Source organism: Rhinatrema bivittatum, chromosome 13, assembly GCF_901001135.1.
Source record: "Rhinatrema bivittatum chromosome 13, aRhiBiv1.1, whole genome shotgun sequence".
NCBI lineage: Eukaryota > Metazoa > Chordata > Amphibia > Gymnophiona > Rhinatrematidae > Rhinatrema > Rhinatrema bivittatum.
In genome coordinates, this window is record NC_042627.1 from 66,044,024 (window position 1) to 66,064,654 (window position 20,631).

At 44.8% G+C, this 20,631-nt stretch overlaps 1 protein-coding gene across 7 annotated transcripts in view; it reads right to left on the minus strand.

Annotated features, from left to right (window-relative positions):
- Nucleotides 1-16,553, minus strand: part of PRC1 (protein regulator of cytokinesis 1) — a 121,013-nt gene extending 104,460 nt beyond the window's left edge. For 5 of the 7 annotated variants that reach the window (XM_029574725.1, XM_029574730.1, XM_029574726.1 and 2 more), the window contains exons 1-2: nucleotides 16,460-16,553; nucleotides 2,682-2,814 (exon numbers count right to left, since the gene is read on the minus strand). In XM_029574725.1, the coding sequence (XP_029430585.1) occupies nucleotides 2,682-2,814; nucleotides 16,460-16,476 (150 nt within the window). In that variant the 5' untranslated portion in view covers nucleotides 16,477-16,553. Of the gene's footprint in view, nucleotides 1-2,681; nucleotides 2,815-15,284; nucleotides 15,398-16,266; nucleotides 16,439-16,459 lie in introns of those variants that run through there. The other 2 variants (XM_029574724.1, XM_029574728.1) reach the window with 2 other exon arrangements.
- Between the last annotated feature and the right edge of the window lie 4,078 nt (nucleotides 16,554-20,631).

Here is a 20,631-nt window from a genome sequence, read left to right on the forward strand (position 1 = left end):
TAGGGCACCTCAAATACAGAACACAGTCGAACCGGGGAATATTTGAAATGCTCCTACAATCTGATTCTCCACTGAACCACAGGGGAAACCACTTCCCTGAAGGAGTGTACATGATGAAGTTCTGTCCAGTAGAGACCCTGAGAACGCCAAATCTCCCTACCACTCTCTCAAACCATGTCAATCTGAAGCCCTTGGGAATATTATCATTGGGACAGAGTCCAAATTGGCTGCAAGTCAGCCAACCCTCAATTTCTCTCTTTTTTTTTTTTTTAAATGCAGCGTGCTAGAATCTAAGGTAGGTGTACTGTACTTAGGGCCCAAAACCCCCCAAAACTTCAGGACAAGAAAACTGTTAGTACAGAGGCAACTTAGGATCCAATGTTTTCTTTTGGAGTAGAAAGGTGCCACATACAATCCCTCAAGTCGCCCACGCCAATAGCAGTTGATCCTGGAGGGAATATGTACAGAGCTCTCAAAATAGAACCATAGCCAGATTCGGTCTGTTCAGACTGCTGCAGCACATAAATAAAAATAATATATATATCACACCCACGAAAGACAGGGCCAGCCGATCTAAGCCGCATAGGACCGAATGCAGGAGCCTCTTCACTGTACCTCAAGATTGCCACTGTCCCTGCCTCTAACAAACTCCCAGTGGAAACAGGGGGGGGGGGGGGGGACGACAAGCATTGCAGAGGCCCTGACGCGATAAAGCCTCGGGGGGGGGGGGGGCCGAAAAACAATGCGATCCGCCGCGGGGGGCACTGGCTGCCCACACAAACCGCCGGTTCAAAGTCGCCAAAAAGCCGCGGGGGGGCCCGGGTGGCCTGCGCTACCCGCGCGGGAGAAAACTCCCTCCCAGCCCCGCGATCCTCGATGCACTCGAATCGGGCCACAGGGGAAAAACTGTCGTGGAGAGGCCGGCACCACCGGCTTCCACAAGGCACAGGCGAGAAGGAGCTGAAATAAAAGTACAGCCGCAAGGAAACAAAGCTAGAACAAAACCATAATAAAAACACAACCAAACTTACCCTGCGGGAGCCCAAAGAGAAAGAGAAAACAAGGCAAGAGAGAAGCCACGCCTCCCCAAAAATTGAGACTTTTTTTTTTTTTAACCAAACTTGATCCAAAATAGCAGAAAGTTAAAGACAAGCTAAGAAAAAGAACACAGAAGACAGAAAAAGGAACTTCTGCTAGAACTGGGGGAAGCACAGATTCCCCTACTCATCTGCTGGAGTCAGAAGATACTGAACTCCAGCAGAGGGGGTTCTGGTATATATGGGTACGCCCCCTCGAAGTCTGTTCTCACTCCATCTGCTGGACTGGGGGACATAACCCACTGTCTGGACTGATCCTGGTACGTACAGGGAAAGGCAGGCTGCCTTGCAGGACATAGCTAAGCCGCGGCTGAAGAAAAAAAAGCTGAAAAAAAAAAAAAGCTTGACAGCCTGCACAGCAGGAGGGAAACCTGCTGCCTTCTGCTTGTCTGGCTGCCGGTTCTAGGCCTACTCTGACCAGAAAAAAATGGAAAAAGCTAATCAACTGCTGCCAATAAGTTAGAGGTAGGTGAGTACCTGCAACTTATATACATTTTTTTTTTTTTTTTTTTTTTACTGAGCGCAGCAGCGGGTTCAAAACCCTCTCGGAAGCCAGATTGGGGGGGGGGGGACGAGGCCCGGAGAGCTTCGGTCCCCACACCTGGAAGCATCCACGGACTCAGGCTATGCAGGGAACCCCCTCCTGCAAAAGGGGCAAAGCCCCCCTGAGCCGGGCAAGAGCTGGGAGACTGCACCATCTCCCATACAGAAACAGAAAAAAAAAAAAAAAAAAAATCACTAAAAGGCGGCAAAACTCCCTTCTAGTTTGGTTTTTTTTGACAAGAAATACTTGCTTGAGCCTAGCAAAGAAAGAAGAAAAAAGGCTGACTAGCCTACAGCAGAGAACCGAAGGGGAGATGCTGCACCTGCTGGAGACAGACGAATACTGGAGGGTTAGAGGATAGGCTCTGTCTTGATATAGGGCATCCTTCAAGTTTTAGTCTGTCTCCACCTGCTGGAAAGGAGGCTCAACCCACTGTCTGGACTGATCCGGGTACGTACAGGAATTCCATTTTATACTACCTTCTAGCTAAAAACAGCAGCTTCTCTGGAACAATAAGCTCCCATCAGTTGGCTTGCATTTGGGTCCAGTATATTATGAGCAAATTTCCATTGAACATGATCCCACACATCAAGCTCCCACTAGCTGATACTGAGAACATGTTCCTACACTTCACAAGTAACCACCTTTTTCTTGAGAGAAAGTGAAATATTTATGCCAGCATGAATGCCATCTCACTCAAAGCTATTATCCTCATCACAAGTAACAAGGTGTACAGAATAATTCACATTTCTTAAGCAGAGATCTGACCAGGACTTATGTAAATGCTTCTGCTTTGGCCCCTGAAAAGACTTAGACCAACTCATTTCACACAGGCCACCTTACATCCCTACCAGTCTGAGTTGGATTTGAACCCATGACAGGTTATGTAACACTGCAACAATTCTCTTGAGCCATCCAGTTTCTTTCTTCCCAAGGTATCAGAAACCTCTCATGTATGATTTCCAAAGTATTCCCTTTTTTCTCCCATAACTACTGCATTATCTTGCTGTAGGCTAAAAGGGCTTACAGGGTATACTCACTTTGATGTGCTTCTTGACCGCCTGCGTTCTTAGTAAGCGTTGGTCCTCTGGTATTCCTATCTCTTCCCAGATAACACGCAAACGGGAGAGTGCTTGATTTAAGCATGCTACGGACTCCGTAGCCAGCAACTCACTGAGGGAGCAAAAGTGTAAATGCTATCAAATATACGTGCAAAACTTTTAGCCTTGCTTTCTATGGCAAAAAATAAATAAATAAAAGTATGATTGACTAGATTCAATTTTAGAGTATTAGTTACTTGCAAGAAACTGACTAGAAATTCTCATAAATAAATCTGACTGGCAGATTATACGCAGTTACATCGAAAGTTGTGCTCTATCAGCCATGCAAAAAGTTTAGAACATAGCCAAAGTTAAAGGTAGTCTCCAACAAAAAAAAAAAAAAAATCCCCGCACAGAACACAAAATTTAGATCACTTCTTCCAAGAGCTGATAAGACAATAGAAGATATTATATATCACTTCCTCAAATAATTAAGTACTAATATTTGAATCACTAGCTTAGGTACAGTTTAAAGGTAATAGATCAGCCTCACAGTCACTTAGATCTCATGTTCACCAGTTACATTTCTAGAGTCTCTTGAAGAGGGAACAATGAATAGAATATAATCTGTAATATAAAGCTCCCAAGCTGGTAACAATTTGATAAAGAAAAAAGTTGCTTTTTAGACCTTAGAAAAGAGGAATGTGTGACAGACTGTTCTACTATATGAACCAATTCGTATATTTAAGGGTCATCAGGAAAGATATAGTTTTCCAATAGAACCTCAAATATATGAATTTGTTTAGTAGAACTGTCTGTGTTTTCTTCTTTTCCAATGTTTTTGTGCACGCTCTTTACTCCACACTTTACAGTGCTGGAGAACATCTCATTTTCACACATTTCCATTTGGTGTCCTTTTCATGTACATGAAAAACTCAAAATAGATGCATAAGATAACGTGGGGTGAGATAAGTAGTCTAATGGTTAAATTAACAGACTGAGCATCAGGGAAGGCAGGGTTCAAATCTCATGGGCACTACTTGTGACCTTGTACAAACTTACAGACCAATGCAATAAAGTGAGCCCAGCCTAGCACACAGCTTTACTCATGGTTGGACAAGATTTTTGTGCATTCAATTATAGCAATCCAATATGGTAAGCAGAATAGCACATCCATAACACACGTCTTAACCAAAGAGTATTGGCTAGCTCACATTGCATGCAAATGAATACATTAGGTATTGCCACCTGAATCAGGAAAGCATGCTCAAAGGTTGGGAGCCCACCACACCCTTATGCCAAAAAATTTAACTCCAGCTCTGGAGGTGGAGTAACGTTTACTGGCAGTCGAGGGCAAATGAGGAAAAATTCAGTCCTCTGTGTTGTGATAAAAGTGGCCCCTTGTAGGGTAGGGTTGTTTGGAGAGATCAAGATAAGATTTAATTATTTGGGGGTGTAAAAAAAAAAAAATGATATAGGTATTAATGGCGCGGAGCATGATTAGCTAAAGGACACTAACTAAAGTAGGGGAATTGTCCATCTGTATTAAATAGCTTTTTCCTGCTTCTGATTAGCTAAGTTGTGTGTGTGGTTTTCCTTCCCTTCCACCCCTTGCTCAACCTTTGATTTATAGGCAGGAGGCACTTTAAATGTATTAGTGTATTCATTATTTATCTGGTAAATTGAAAGGACTATTGTATGTATTACAACTCCCATAATAACTTGAACGTAACTAGGAAATGAACAAATTTAAGATGAAGGCAGCAGACCAGCAGCAAGAGGGGGGCCTTCCAGTCTTTTGCATCGAGTGTCACATGTATGATTTTTTTTTTTTTTTTTTTAACTGATCTCCGGAAGTTAGAGTGGCAGACCTGGAGGAGCGGAGGCAGACATATAGATAAGACCTTCAGGGACATAGTAGCCGAGTCCTAACTCCAGTCTAGCAACCCTGGTGCTGCCTTGGAGGAAGATCTCCTGGTCTGAAAGCATCAACCTGGATGCAACTAGTAACCTGCTCTCCAGGCGATGAATTGTCCTTTTGCATCAAGAATGTGTTTCCCAGGGCTATTGCCCAGGAGGGAAGGGTTAGGTTGGACATCATAGCTGGTGATTCGATTAGGAATATAGATAGCTGGGTGTCTGGTGGGAGTGAAGATCGTTTGGTGACATGCCTATCTGATGCAGCACCTAGATAAGATTTTAGACAGTGTTGGGGAGGAGCCAGCTGTCATGGTACATGTGGGTACTAACATAGGAAAATGTGGGAGGGAAGTTCTGGAAGTCAAATTTAAGCTTAGGTAGAAAGCTGAAATCCAGAACCACAGGATAGCATTCTCTGCAATGTTCCCTGTACGTACCAGGATCAGTCCAGGACACTTGGGTTGTGACTCCACACCAGTAGATTGAGACAGACTAAAACTTGTGGGTGGAGCCATATATGCCCCTGTGCCAATCACAGCCCCTCAGTCTTACTCTGTCTCCAATAGATGGTGCAGGTGCGGTCACAGCTCCTGCCTGCCCTGGTTCTGGTACTCCGTCAGGGTTGGTTCTTTTGCGTGGTTTTAGGCCAGTTTAGGCTATAGTTTTCTTTTGGGAATTTTGCATTGTAAATTGTCACTGACGTCCCGTCCGCCCTGCCTCCCAGGGGGGTTGAGAGGTCCTGAGGGGACTACCCCCCACGGTTGAGGCCGCTGCTAGGGTCGAGGACCCGGCTACGCGAGTAGCAGTGTCTGGGGTGACACCGGGGAGCCCGGTTCACTCACCCCTGCTGGATTAGGGCTCCAGGACGATGGATAGTGACAGGTTTTTGTAAAAAAAAAAAAAAAAAAAAAAAAGTTGTTGATTTTGTTTCCGGCTCTGTTCCTTCGTGTCGGCTCCGGGGGGGGCAGCGCTGCTGGCGGGGGGAGGTCGGTCGCCTTAATCTTACCTGTTTATTCGCGTGGCTCTCTGTTTCGCCGCGTGTTCGCCGGCATGCCTCGTGGCTGGGTCGTTTGCTCCCAGGAGATTCCTAGGTCCTGAAGGGACCATCCCTCCTGGTAGAGCACTTGCTGGGCTACGGGTCGCGGATCCTGGGTTAGCTTACAGCCCAGCCGGGGTGATACCGGGGAGCCCTGTTCTCTCGCCCCGGCCGGACCGCTGCAAGGGACAGCTCGGTTTAAAAAACGTATCTGACCCACGGGGTGGCGGGTGGGTTTTGTGAGGACTACATCCTGCTGTCCTGGGATAACACCTATTACAAGGTAAGCAATTTTGCTTTATCCCAGGACAAGCAGGATATTAGTCCTCACATATGGTTGAGTAGCAAGCTAGAGGCCGAGTCATTTCGTAATGAAGCAACATTGCAGTCTTGTTGATGGAATGAGTCAGCCGAAGATCACAGCAGGTTGGATGTAGGAGTTGGGTTTAAACTTCTTTCCTTCCTTTCTAATTTTTGGGGTCAGCCCTTCCGACCCCCAGTTCTCCCCCTCCCCCTGTTATTTGTATTTTCTACCTTTTTTGTTATTATGTAAACCGATATGATGTGTACTTTAATGTCTGTATAGAAAAACTGTTAAATAAACTGGAAACAGGTTCTTTAAGACAGATTGTCCATAGGCAGAATCTTGTCGACCTTCTTTGTCCAAACAGTAATGAGCTGCAAAGGTATGAAGAGAACTCCATGTTGCTGCTTTACAGATGTCAAGAATTGGCACAGAACGAAAGTGTGCTACTGAAGTTGACATTGCTCTTACTGAATGTGCCTTTACTCACCCTTGGAGAGGAAGGCCTGCTTTTTCATAGCAAAACTGTATGCAATCTGCTAGCCAGTTGGACAGAGTTTGTTTACCCACTGCTTTACCTGGCTTGTTTGGGTCATAAGAGACAAAAAGTTGATTGGATTTCCTGTGGACTGCAGAGCTTTTTAAGTAGAAAGATAATGCACGCTTACAGTCTAAAGTATGTAAAGCCCGTTCTCCTTGGTGAGAATGAGGCTTTGGAAAGAATATGGGTAAGACTATGGATTGGTTCAAGTGGAATTCCGTAACTACCTTGGGAAGGAATTTTGGATGCATACGGAGTACCACTCTGTCATGTAGAAACTTTGTATAAGGTTTGTATGTGACAAGTGCTTGTAACTCACTAATCCTTCTAGCTGATGTAATGGCTATGAGGAAGATAGACTTCCATGTGAGAAATTTAAGATCACAGGTATCTATGGGTTTGAATGAAGAACGCATGAGTCTGGTTAATACCACGTTCAGGTCCCATTGTGTGATTGGGGGTCGAACTGGTGGTTTAAGTTGAGTTAAACCTCTCATAAATCTACTGACGAGAGGTTGTGTAGAGATAGGTGCATCTCCCAGTTTATGGTAAGCTGAGATTGCACTTAAGTGTACTCTTACAGATGAAGTCTGGAGACCAGATTCTGAAAGATAATATAAATCTAGTAGAGAAGAAGTGGTGCAAGTGAAAGGATCAGCATTGTTTTGCTTGCACCACAAGGTAAATCTTTTCCATTTGGTAGCATAGTTCTGTTGTGTGGAGGGCTTACGTGAAGCTATAAGCACTTGAGAGATATGGGTTGAAAGAGAGTGGTTTTAAAATTAAGCTTTCAACATCCAAGCTGTCAGGGCAAGTGATTGGAGGTTGGGATGGCGCAATCGACCCTGATCCTGAGTTATGAGTGTGGGAGCTACTCCCAGACAAATGGGATCCCTGACTGACAGGTCGAGTAGTGTGGGAAACCATACCGGTCGAGGCCAATACGTATGAGTATCATGGACCCCATGTCCTGTTGTAGTTTTACTAGTGTCATGGTTATGAGCGGTAGAGGAGGATACGCATATAGCAGGCCTGAATTCCAATGGCGAGCAAAGGCGTCCTTGGGCAAGCTGTTTTTCTGCTTGAACAGGGAACAGTAATTGTTCACTTTGTAGTTCAGATGTGATGCAAAGAGATCTATTGTTGGTTGACCTCAACATTGAAAGAGCCTGGTTGCTATTGCTGGATCCAAGGACCACGCGTGTGGTTGGAACTGACGACTGAAGCAATCGGCTACTATGTTGTGAATGCCTGCTAGATAAGTGGCCCGTAAGAGTATTGAATGTGCTAGGGCCCAGTCCCAAATCTGTGCTGCTTCTTGGCAAAGGAGATACGAGCCTGTCCCCCCCTTGCTTGATGTACCACATGGCTACTGTGTGGTCTGTTTGTATGAGAACAGTCTTGTGTGAAAGGCAGTCCTTGAACGCATGCAGCACATAACTTATAGCTCGAAGCTCTAGGAAGTTTATCTGAAATGTGGCTTCGTGCTTTGTCCACGTCCCTTGAGTCTGCAGATGACATATGTGCGCACCCCAGCCCAAGGTGGATGCATCTGTAGTTAGTGGTACTTGCGAAATCTGTTCCTGGAAAGGTAGACCTCTGAGCAAGTTGTTCATTGATGTCCACCAGAGGAGGGAAGAACAGTTCCTGAGTTACATGAATTTGAGAAGACAGTGGCTGAATGGCTTGAATCCATTGTGTTTTGAGAGACCATTGCATTAGTTGCATGGCCAGTCTGGCCAGAGGAGTGACGTGAACTGTAGAGGCCATGTGACCGAGGAGGGTGAGGCACTGACGAGCTGTGACCTGCGATTGAATTCGGAGAGAGTTTGCCAGGAGAACGAGTGTCTGCGCACGGTCTCTTGGAAGAAAAGCTTTTGCTAAGACGGTGTTTAAATCTGCACAGATGAATTGTAACAGGTGAGATGGTGTGAAATGGGATTTCTGGTAATTGATGAGAAACCCCAGGGAATGAAGTAAGTTGATTGTGAGCTCGAGGGAATTGAGAGCTCCTTCTTTCATTCGACTCTTGATGAGCCAATCATCGAGATAAAGGAAACACATGCACTCCCTGTTTGTGAAGGTGGGCCACTGCTAGGCACTTTGTGAATACTCTGGGTGCTGAGGCGAGGCCGAATGGAAGCACCCGGTATTGAAAATGTTGGCCGACCAGAAATCGTAGGTATTTGCGATGAGGAGGAAAAATGGGAATGTGAGCGTAGGCGTCTTGAAGATCCAGAGAACAGAGCCAATCTCTCTTTTGAAGTAGAGGTAACATGGTGCCCAATGATACCATCCTGAATTTTTCCTTTCAGAAATTTGTTGAGATTTCTGAGGTCTAGGATGGGATGTAGGCCTCCTGTTTTCTTTGGAATGAGGAAATATCGGGAGTAGAATCCTCTGCCCTGCTGAGGCCGGGGAACTGGTTCTATGGCCCTGGCTCTGAGAAGGGTGGATAATTCTGTTTTTAGGAGTGTGGAATGATTGTTTACTGTCCAAGACGAGATGGGAGGAGTGTCATTTGGCACAGTGAGAAAATCCAAGCGGTACCCTTGAGATGTAATGGAAAGTACCCAGTGGTCTGTGCTTATGGAGGTCCAGCTGTGATGAAAGAAAGCAATCAGACCTCCTACCGGTAAGAGTGGGACTGGATTGGAGGAAAGGCTTCTGTTCTCTGATAGTATCTCAAAACCCTGATGTGGAAGCAGTCTGAGGAGGGGGTTGAGGTCTGGATGGGCATCTTGTATCCCTCCTGGGCAGCCTCCTGGAAGAAGGTTGGGTTTCTTGAGGAATTAAGGAGAGCTGTTTCAGAGTTTCCGTGTGTTCTTTTAAAACGGCAACTGCTTCCTTCACTTTGTCTCTGAAAAGGTTGTCCCCGACACAAGGGAGGTCGGCCAGTCTCTCCTGCACCTCCAGTCTTAAGTCAGAGGCCTTAAGCCAAGCCCAACGACGAGCTGTGATACCTGTGGCTGATAGTCGAGATGCGGTTTCAAAACTATCATACGCCGCACGGACCTTGTGCTTGCCCGCTTCTAGGCCTTTATGTATCAGCTGAGAGAAAAGATCCTGGAATTGCTCAGAGTGTCTGTGTAAGCTCTTGTACTTGCTTCCAGAGATTACGCTGGTATTGAGTCATGAAGAGCTGGTTAGCAGCAATTCTAGAGACCAGCATAGATCCCTGAAACATTTTTCGGCCTAGATTATCAAGGAATCTTATCTTTCCCTGGTGGTATCGAAGAGTGTGTTTTTACACTCTGCTTTCTTTTCCGCCGACTCTACTACCACGTAGCTGAGTCTTTTGGAAACCTGGGATTGATTGAACCAGGTATGTGGCATCCGATCTCTTGTTAACCACAGGAGTGGAGCCAGGATGTTCCCATAACCTGCACATCAGTTCCTGGAGCACCTCATGAACTGGTACAGCCAAGATTTCCTTTGGCCGGTCTACAAAATTGTAGCACTTCAAGTGTTTTTTGTCTGGCATCTAATTTCGATTAGAGCTGGAATGGGATGGTCTCCGCCATTTCTTTCACAAAACTGGAGAATGACCAGTCCTCTGGAGGGGATTTTCTGTGTCCTTCTGGAGGAGAAGGTTCCGAGAGCATCTCCTCATCCGTGGAGACATCTGTATCTGTGTCTGTCCAGGTGTCTTGTGAATGACCGGTAGGTCTTGGTCTTGAAGGTATCAATGGCTGAGACTTAGGCAGCGAGGGAAATAAAGGAGACCGTGAAGGAATCAGTCTTGGAATCCCTGAAGGACCCGGCATGGGTTCTGGAATCGGAGTTTTATCGATGTCCTGAGTTTTTCTAGGGATAGCATCGATTAGAGTGTTCAATTTCTCCAGAGGTGCAAAAAATGGATACGTCTGGGGTCTGCATCGGCGGATTCATCGATGGAACTGATACTGGAATCTGAACCGGTACCGATGGCATCTGTGACGGAATAGACGGTGACACCGGTATCGGAACTGTCGATGGAAGAACTGGCGATGGCACTGGCCTCGGAAGTGGATCCGGTATCGGCATGGCGTCGAGGAGTGCATCTCGGACCGCCTGGCGGATGTATCCGTCCAGTTCCGCCTGCATAGCTAATGCAATCAGAGCAGCTCTGGGGGGGGGGGGGGGGGGGGGGGGGGGGGGGGGGGGCGGCGATGCCAGTACCTCCACAGAGCCCTGGGGAGGTACGGTTCCCTGCACCTATGTCGGTGGGGATCGCCGTGGAGTCGAAGGCCTCGGAGATGCCACATCCAGCCGAGGTTTCTTAGATGGCGAAGCCAATTCCATCGATGGTGTGGCGGGTCGATGCCAGAGCCATGCGGCCTTCGGTGACGATGCCTTACCTTGGATTTGTCTGTGCCAGACGTTGATGCTTTCAAAGATGGCGAGGGGGAGGGTACGGAAGCATCTCCAGCCTCACCAGGGACTCGTGTTTTTAGAACTTTGCGAATCGCTCCCGGAGACGATTGCGCGGACGTCGATGCTGAAGGGAGCAACTGAATTTGAAAGAGTTGCTCCATCTTTTCCATCCGGAGTTGACGTCCCTTCGATGTCATTTCTGCGCACTGGGGGCAGGACTGGACATCATGGTTCCCGCCGAGACAGAGCACACACTCGTAGTGTGGGTCCGTTATAAACATTGCTCTGCAACAATTTGGGCATTTTTTGAAGCCTGAAGCCATATTAGTCGGATAGCAGTCGACGACTCTGGCAAGAAAAAAACCGGCACGGAACAGATGAAAAATTAGAAAAATATGGTAATATGAAGGAGACCCTTGCGGCAAGAAGCTTTTCTTATAATTTAACAATTTTTTTTGAAGTGTGGTGAAAATCACCACAGGACTCCAAATTAACCGCGAGGCTAACGGCTCCGCGGAAAAAACATGACTGAAGGGAGACCCCTGTGGCAGAGAATATCATAGCATGCTGAGCATGCTCAGAGGGAACTCTGTGCCAGTCAAAAGTTTATGGAAACTTTGACAGAAGTTTTTCCGTATATAGGGCTCCATTACCAATGTCACCCATATGTGAGGACTAGCATCCTGCTTGTCCTGGGATAATCCTATTTATCTCTGTCAAATGAAAAGCAGAATGTTAAAACAAGCAAAAAACAACACTTTGAAGTATCTGTATGCTAAAAGTAAGATGGGAGAGTTAGAATATATAGCAGTGAATGAAATCAGAAGATACCAGTGGGATAGTGCTATACCAAATTATGTTGCAATAAGAGAGGAGCAACTTGGTGGCAGGGAGGCACAGAGCGCAACAGGATAAAGATCCTGCAAGAGACTAAAATGTACAATTGAATCTTTATGGGTAGAAATTCTGTGTGTGTTTGGGATGAGAATAACAATAGTATACACCTATCTTCCACCTGGCCAACAATGAGGCAGATAATGAAATGGTAAGAGAATTTAGGGAAGCTAATCAAATTGATAGTGCAGTAAAGCTTGGAAAAGGTGTGCAAAGATGACCATGTTGTCGCTCAGAAATCTCGGCAGGCGACAAATGAAGTTCCACCCACAAAACTGCCCAAGCCCTCATGGAATGGTCTAACCTATTTCAGCAAAGCAACTTCAGCAGCCACATAGGCGACTGTAATGACATCTTTAACCCAACAGGCTATTGTTGCCCGTGTCCTGGGTGCAGTGGCCAGCCCGAAAGGCAAGGCCTGAAACAGGTAATAACGATTCAGAATGGTAAACTGTAGGAACTGTTGCTGCTCCTGACAAATGGGAATATGCAGATATGCCTCAGAGATCCAGAGACATCAGGTGTCTCCAGCTTCTGCTGCCATTATGATAGAACGCAGTTTCCATCCTGAAATGAGTGACTTGCAAATGACAATTGACTCCCTTGAGATCCAGTATGAGTCAAAAGGACCCTTTATTCTTGGGCATGACAAAATAAATGGAAATACGCCCTGTATTTTGCTGCAATTTGGGAACGGGAATCACAGCTTTCAGGTCTAACAGCCTTTGCAACGTAGCTTCCACTGCTACCCTCTTCTGAAGGGAGTTGCATAGAGATGATATAAAGGCATCCAGAGGAATGAGAACAAATTATAGAGCATAACTGTCCCAAACCACTTCAAGGACCCACTGATCCGAAGTAAAACTGGATCCACCTGTGACAAAAACAAGATAAGCGCCCACCTATCTCCTGCAACAAACAGGTGAGCCCACAAATATTCATTTCAAAGATCGAGGGGCTCCACTTCCAGAGCCTGCATCCTTTCAAGCCTTTCAGGAAGGCCTAGAAAGGACAGATCTGCAGAAGGGACAGAATCTTTGGGAAAAACATCCCCTATAAGGGAAAATGCTGGTAGTCTCAAGAGCGGCCACTTGTCCAAGGCGACCAGTCCTCAAACTCTCCTCTTTTCCAAGCTAGACTACTACAACTCTCTCCTCCTTGGCCTCCCTGCCTCCACCCTCAAACCCCTACAGATACCACAAAACACAGCTGCCAGATCCATCGCAAACATCAGAAGATGTGACATCACCCCCATCCTCAAAGACCTTCACTGGTTACCCATCAGTTATAGAGTGCAATACAAAAAAATGCTCAACAAGTTGGACTGGCTAAGCACAGCTCTCCTCCCATACACCTCACAAAGAAGCTTCCGATCCGCTGAATCTGGACTCCTCGCCATCCCACCTCCCAAAGCAGTACACCTCACCTCAATCAGAAAATGCACCATATCAGTAGCCAGCCCCACACTATGGAATGCCCTTCCATCCTAGCTTAGAATGGAACCCTCCACTCAAACCTAAAAAAACACAAAAAAAAACCCCCACCAGAAACCTAGTCCAACCCCCCCCCCCCTTACAATCCCAGATATTCAAGAATACACCCCTCGGCCCTAGCCAATGCCCGCAAGTGAAAGCATTCCCTCCACCCCTACTCTTCAAACCCAACCTATAAAACCCCAAGACCCCCTCCCCCCAGCCAATCCCTTATTCCTCTGTTCTAGTTTATTTGCATTCAAGTTGTCATGCACATAACCTCTTTACTCCAAGTTACCCTTGCACCCTGTTAAAACAGCTCTTATTAATCTATTCTAAACCATGAATGTAATCTGTTCCTTAGCTATGTTTACATCCTGCATGCCACTAATTCTCCTGGTCACATGCATTATATATTTCTTGTTAACTGTTCTAAGTTATACTGTAAAAATAAGCAACCCCTGTCTTTACTGTTCAGTTTTTATGTGAACCATGTGATCTCAATCGAATGTCGGTACACAAAAACAAATAAAATGAGACAGGTGGCAGTGTCCTATTGTGGATTACCAACTGGTTAAAAGATAGAAAACAGTAGGGCTAAATGCTAAGTTTTCCCAATGGAAAATGGTAAATAGTGGAATACCCCATGGGATCTGTTCTGGGACCAATGCCTTTTAATATATTTATTAATGACCTGGAAATGGGAAGCAAGGGGATCAAATTTGCCAATGATAAAAATTATTCAAAGTTGTTAAATCACAAGAGGATTGTGAGAAATTGCAAGAGAACATTGCAAAACTAGGAGACTGGGCATGCAAATAGCAAATGAAATTAGACAAGTGCAAAATGATGCATTTAGGGAAGAGTAACCCAAATTATAGCTACAAAATTCAAGGTTTCTACATTAGGCATCATCAAGCAGGAAAATGTTGAAATCTTTTGCTCAATGTGCAGCAGCCAGCCAAGAAAGCAAATAGAACCCTAGAGATTATTAGGAAAAGAACATCATAATGCCTCAGTATCGCTCTATGGTGTGACCTCATCTTGAGTATTGTGTGCATCTCAAGAAAGATATAGCAGAATTAGAAAAGGTAATGAGAAGGGCAACCAAGATGATAAAAAGGGATGGAAACAATCCCCTTATGAAGAAAGGCTAAAGAGGTTAGGACCCTTCAGCTTGGAGAAGAGATGGCTGAGGGGAGATGATAGGGGGGGGTCTATAAAATAAAGTGGAATGGAACAAGTAAATGTTAATCAGTTATTTACTCTTTCGAAAAGTACAGAGACCAGGGGACACACAATGACATTGAGTAACATTTAAAATGTGAGAAAATATTTTTATACTCAATGCATAATTAAGCTCTGGAATTCATTGCCAGAGGATGTAGTGAAAACTATTAGTATAGGAGCATTTAAAAAAAAAAAAAAAAAAAAAAAAAAAAAAAAAGATTTGGACAAGTTCCTGGAGGACATGTCCATTAATTTTTAAGAGTGTTGCAGAAATCCACTGCTTATTCTTGGGATTGGCAAATATATATGCATTTTTAAATTACTCCCCTTTCCAAGCCTATAGTCAAGACAAGTTACAATTCAGGTACAGTGAGTAGGTCCCTGCTCCCTTCTCCTCAAGAGTCTTACAATCTAAATGATACCTGAGGCAAGGGAGGATAAAGCAACTTGCTCAAGGTCACAAAAAAAATAAAATAAACCATCAGGGAAGCAGCCCTAGCTCTCAGTTCACTCTAACCACTGGGCCACGCCTGGATGCATATGACAAAAAAAAGTGTTGAATTAGAACAAGTTTAAAACATGTTAGCAAGCACTGCTTCTAATTAGGGGGTAATAAAATGTATGGAAAGTGAATAATGCTAAAGTTATTACTATGCACTCAATACAGATACAAAATTATATAGGGTGATCAGATAGCTCCAAGTCAAAAGGAGCAGCATTTCTGAAAGAAACTGGAAATACAGGTCTGTGGATGGGAAGAGAATAAAAGCAGGACTGGCTCTGCCTGACCTTTTCAACATTGGACACCACACATACTATACGGTAACTTACTACTTCAGCTTGACTCTACCTGGTAAGTAAAGTTAATTCTGTAGATCCCCTTCCCTTTTTAAGTTTCAAAGCAGCTTAGGGAGGCAGAAAACAACGTGCGATTGTTTTTTATTTTCACACACAAAAAAAAAAATCCTCAGTATTAGTTCATTCAATGTAACCCAATCCAGAGACGATAGCAAACACGACCAGCTTCTTCTGTGAGCCAAATAAGGTGTACCTGCAGTTTTACAAGGCGCCTATAAGAACATAAGGGCCCTAAACCCTCTCCGACACATGGCAGAACATCTTTAAACGCACTGGACACTGAATTAGCTACGACTGCCTTGTTTAGAGCGTTTTGCAAGCAGAAATCATTTTAATAGACTGTCTCTAACAAATAGCATATATAAAGCCATACGGAGAAACACTACATTTGTTATACCCCCCCCCCCCCCCCCACGTTTCCTGAAGTTTAATTTTGTTTTGTCAGCTTCTTTGATGAAGCTCTATGTTGTCGTTATAAAACCAAGGAAAGAACTAAAGAGTTTTAGGACTATCACCAACCGCGGGCTAGCAAGACAAGGGATATAACACGGCGAGAGTTGGGTGTATCTGGCTGGAGGAAGGAAGAGATCGTTTTAGAAAGCAGGCACTGAACGTGGGACAACGAACTTAAAGCAAACATCGAACTTCTTAAAGTAAGATTTCAAAATTGAGCAAACAGATCAGAGGTACTTAATAGCAACAGATTCTGTAAGAACACCACAAACGTCCCCTCTCAATCTTCGAGGTAGCATATGATAGTGGAGGGATTTGGTTCCCTCGCCCCACAATTAATAAAACCCAGCTTTAATGTAGGAATTTCAAACTGCTAGAAATAAACTCCCAATCAATCCCATCAGTGAAAGAGTAAGCCAGGCAGAAGAGGTTCCCAGCCGTCCCAAGAAGCGAAAAGAAAGCTTCGGAGAAGCCGGAGTGGACAGCATTATACTGAGGGACACGCGCGCCCCCTCCCTTACCTTTTCCTCATAACGACAATGCCCAGTTATTCTTCTCCCCCCCCTTATCAAACAGTTCCGTCCTGCTCCTCAAAGTCCAAAACACAGCCCGCCGAAGCCACACGACCACCTCCCCCTCTCTCTCTCTCACACCAGCAAACCGTTCGCCTCCAAGACGTTTTCAAATTCTGCAGCAAAATATCAAACGGCTTCCCTATTGGTCGGCGTCATGACGTCACGAGCACCAGACCAACGACTCTTCCGTCGAGCGTTACCAAGGCTAGGGGTTTCCTATTGAGCTATTTTTGAATTGCATGGGGGGGGGGGGGGGGGTGAAGGGAGCTTTATTTTTTTTTGGGGGGGGCGGGTTCGTGTGCACCGCCAATTAGCAAGCTAGGATGCGTTTTCTTCCCCCTCCTGCTTGCGACAACATTGATCCTCGCACACCCTACAGTTGCGCCACTCGGTCGCGTGGAGCTTGAAATCTGCTGAGCTTGAAGCTGGCTACTTGCCGGCCCGGGCGGGTGCTGTGCGCGTGCGTCGCTGCGCCGCAGCTTCCCCGGCAGGCGCGGGAACCTGGAAGACACGGGAGGGGAGGGCTGGCCTGTTCATCTGGTGAGGCTTCTGTGAGAGAAACGGGAGGATATGGGCGCCGCAGAGCTGTTCGTTAGCCAGCCCACTGGCGATTGGGCGGGGTTGCTTGCGGTAGGGCGTACATGAGCAGCAGCACAAGAACGTCTAGATCAGAGTGGGCGTTAATTTATGAGCAGCCCGGGATAGAATTTTGTGTGACTCTTGGCTAGTTTTGAAGCCACTTTGGTCCGTAAATCCAGTTGTCATCCAGCAAAACCGCTTTCAGCTCTCTGGGCGTAGAGTAGCATTTGTTGTCCATTTTGAAATTGGTCAGCAAGTGCTAGTGCTGGCCCTAGAACCAAAATAAAAGATACAAAGAGTTATGAATAAAAGCTGCAGACTTGTTCAGTGTCTTGGCTTTGGCTGCCCACTACCGTTTTTTTTAAAGCTCGTTTCAATATGCAACAGCCTGAGAGGATGCCAAGCCCAGGGGCCCTGCTCTGCAGCCACTTGCCTTTTGGGTAAACAGTAGAGGACAGCATTAAATGCAGCCTTCTGAGCTAGAAGTCATTTTCTGTCTTTCTTTAACAATTTGAGTAAATCAGGCTTGTAGACATGGGTGTGGCCGCAGCATCTAGGGCAAGGGTGTGAGAGTGCAGTCAATAGGCTGTGATTTAAATTCCAGGAGTCAATTGTTCGGCTGAGTGAGGAACATCTCCCAGGGCATTTCTTTTCATTTACAGATTTTCAGGTAATTGAAAACCAAGCTTCTGATGCTCAGTGTTTGGAAAGGAGCACTGGAGGAATAACATACTTTGGACACAGTAGCATTAAAAGGGATTGCTATAAATTCCTAAAATATATTAGTTTGAAGCAGCTTTTTCAGGTAACTATTTGAAAATTAAAAGAAAATCCTTAGTCTTTTTTTATTCTATCTGTGAGAAAGAGGTATTAATGTAGTCTCCATTACTTAGCCTTTCCCATCTAATAGAATCTACTTAACACCTTCCTTCCATCTCTTCTCACCTCCCCAACTATGCACCTGCCCCCCCTCCCCACCACTAAGATCGTCAGTATTGTGAGTGTAACAGTTTCCACTCTGAATGTAAATGAACAGGGTAGCTCTTGGAATAGGGAACCATACAAACCTCATCTTGCTAACTGCCAGATAGGATGGCCAACAAGTCCATAAGGGATAAACTGAGTGCATGCTGAACCCTATTGCAAGCACAAAGATGAAGTGCTGCTTTTCTCAAGGAAATGAAACTACACGTCCATGTATTTCCTTGTGCTTCTGCTCACCCGACAAGAATATGTGTGTATGTTCCCCCTCATCAAATAGCTGGGTTTATTTATTTATTTATTTAAAGTCTCTTCTATACCGATGTCCGTTCGCACATCGCATCGGTTCACAAAAAACAAGAACTATTGGGCGGAGCCCTTACATATAACAGCGGAATACAATTAAGTTTTTTGGGTGGAGCCCTTACATGTAACCAGGTGAATACATTAAACAGTATAATATTAATAAGTCAAATATTTACAACAAGAACTATAAACATAACTATAAAACATACATTTTATAGATGACTGCTGTCTCGAATGCCGGTATATATAAAAAAATTTGAAATAAATAAATAAAATGTGGTGGTGGTTTTCTTTTTTTGTTTTGTTTTTTTACACATTATCTCTACATATATCATTAGAATCCTATATGCCAGTGTTCTCTGCCTCCAACTACCATGAGGATAGTTGGTTAACACCCACCTCAAAATTTTCTATTTCTAATTGTTTAATCCAAATTGTACATTTGGTACAGTTTGTATACTACTGCTCTCAGATTTACTGAGTAAATTAATGGCCATGCACCTCTGACTTGGTTCTCCTGCAGAGTAACTTGCCACTCAAATGGATTCAGCTCTCTACCTGTCTCTTGGAACGGTAGATTGAGTCTTAAGTACTTGACATACCACTGTCACTTATTTGTCAGCACAGCTAGTTTGAGCTGAGCTTAACGAAACAGGATACATTTTCTCACTCACAATAAGGGAGCTGTTTTTCAGAATTAACAGGTTATCTACAGTTTGCTTTGTAGTTCTCCTGTTTTAACACTTCCTGTACGAGGGTGATGCAAGACAAACAGGAAATGGAGCAGGCAGCAAGTTCTTCAGAATTAGGGTTTTCCCTGTATGTACCTGGATCAGTCCAGACTCCTGGGTTTTGCCTCCCTTCCAGCAGATGGAGACAGAGAAGTTTTAATGGACTCCGTCCTATACCTCTGAGGTGCCACCTAGAGTCTGTCCGTATTTTTCTGTCTCCAGCCGATGGTGGAGGTGCAAAACCTTTAGTCTGGTTTAGTGTTAGGTTTTTAATTTTGTTGGTATTCGTTCCTTAGTAGAACTAGAGGTCATGATTTAAAACTCCAGGGAGGAAAACATATAACAAATGTCAGGAAATATTTCTTCACTGAGAGGGCGGTAGATGCCTGGAATGCCCTGCTGGAGAAAGTAGTGAAGACTAAAACTGTGAAGGATTTCAAAGGGGTGTGGGATAAAGATTGTGGATCCCTAAAAGGCTAGAGGATGGGAATAAATAAAAAAAAAAGCGTAACTAGTATGGAGCAGCAGTTATTACCCTTAAGAGAAACATGGGGGTAAGCTGCATGGAGTGGAAGTTACTACCTTGGGAAGCTTGCTGGGCAGACTAGATGGACCATTTTGGTCTTTTTCTGCCATCATTACTATGGTAAAAATGGCAAGTAAATAGGAAGAGACCCAGGTCTCGCATTTACCAGAAGATAAGAAACCAGTTTCTCAGACTTATCGAGCAAGTGGCCACTCTCAAGACTATTGGTGTTTTCAGCCTTATAGGGTAGGTTCTTCCCAGAGATCCGTCCCTCCGTAGATCTCAGTCCTTTCACCCCCGAGTTCCTCAGAAGGATACAGGCTCTGGAGCCGGAGCCTCTCAGTCTTCCCTATGAAGGTTTGCGGGCTTTCTTGGTGGTGCAGAAGACAGTTATCAAGTATCTGGTCGCCGCATCTCAAAAAAGATATAATTGCGATGGAGAAGGTACAGAGAAGAGTTACCAAAAATGATAAGGGGAATGGAACAGCTCCCCTATGAGGAAAGACTAAAGAGGTTAGGACTTTTTAACTTGGAGAAGAGACGTCTGAAGGGGTTATGATAGAGATGTTTAAAATTAAGAGAGGTCTAGAACGGGTAGATGTGAATCAGTTATTTACTCTTTCGGATAGTAGAAAGACTAGGGGGCACTCCATGAAGTTAGCATGGGGCACATTTAAAACTAATCGGAGAAAGTTCTTTTTTACTCGACGCACAATTAAACTCTGGAATTTGTTGCCAGAAGATGTGGTTAGTGCAGTTAGTATAGCTGTGTTTAAAAAAGGATTGGATAAGTTCTTGGAAAAGAAGTCCATTACCTGCTATTAAGTTCACTTAGAGAATAGCCACTGCCATTAGCAATGGTAACATGGAATAGACTTAGTTTTTGGGTACTTGCCAGGTTCTTATGGCCTGGATTGGCCACTGTTGGAAACAGGATGCTGGGCTTGATGGACCCTTGGTCTGACCCAGTATGACATTTTCTTATGTTCTTATCCTGCTTTTATTACAGGTGGGCCCAGATTACTTCGGATCAATGGGTTATCAAAGTGGTTAGAACGGCTGTGCTCTAGCATTTCTTCGATTTCCTCAGGATGCCTTTGTGGTCTTTTCATGGAACTCCCCTCAGAAGAGAGTAGAAGTGGAAGCGACATTACAACGGCTGATTCTGAAAGTGGTGATCCCCTTTTC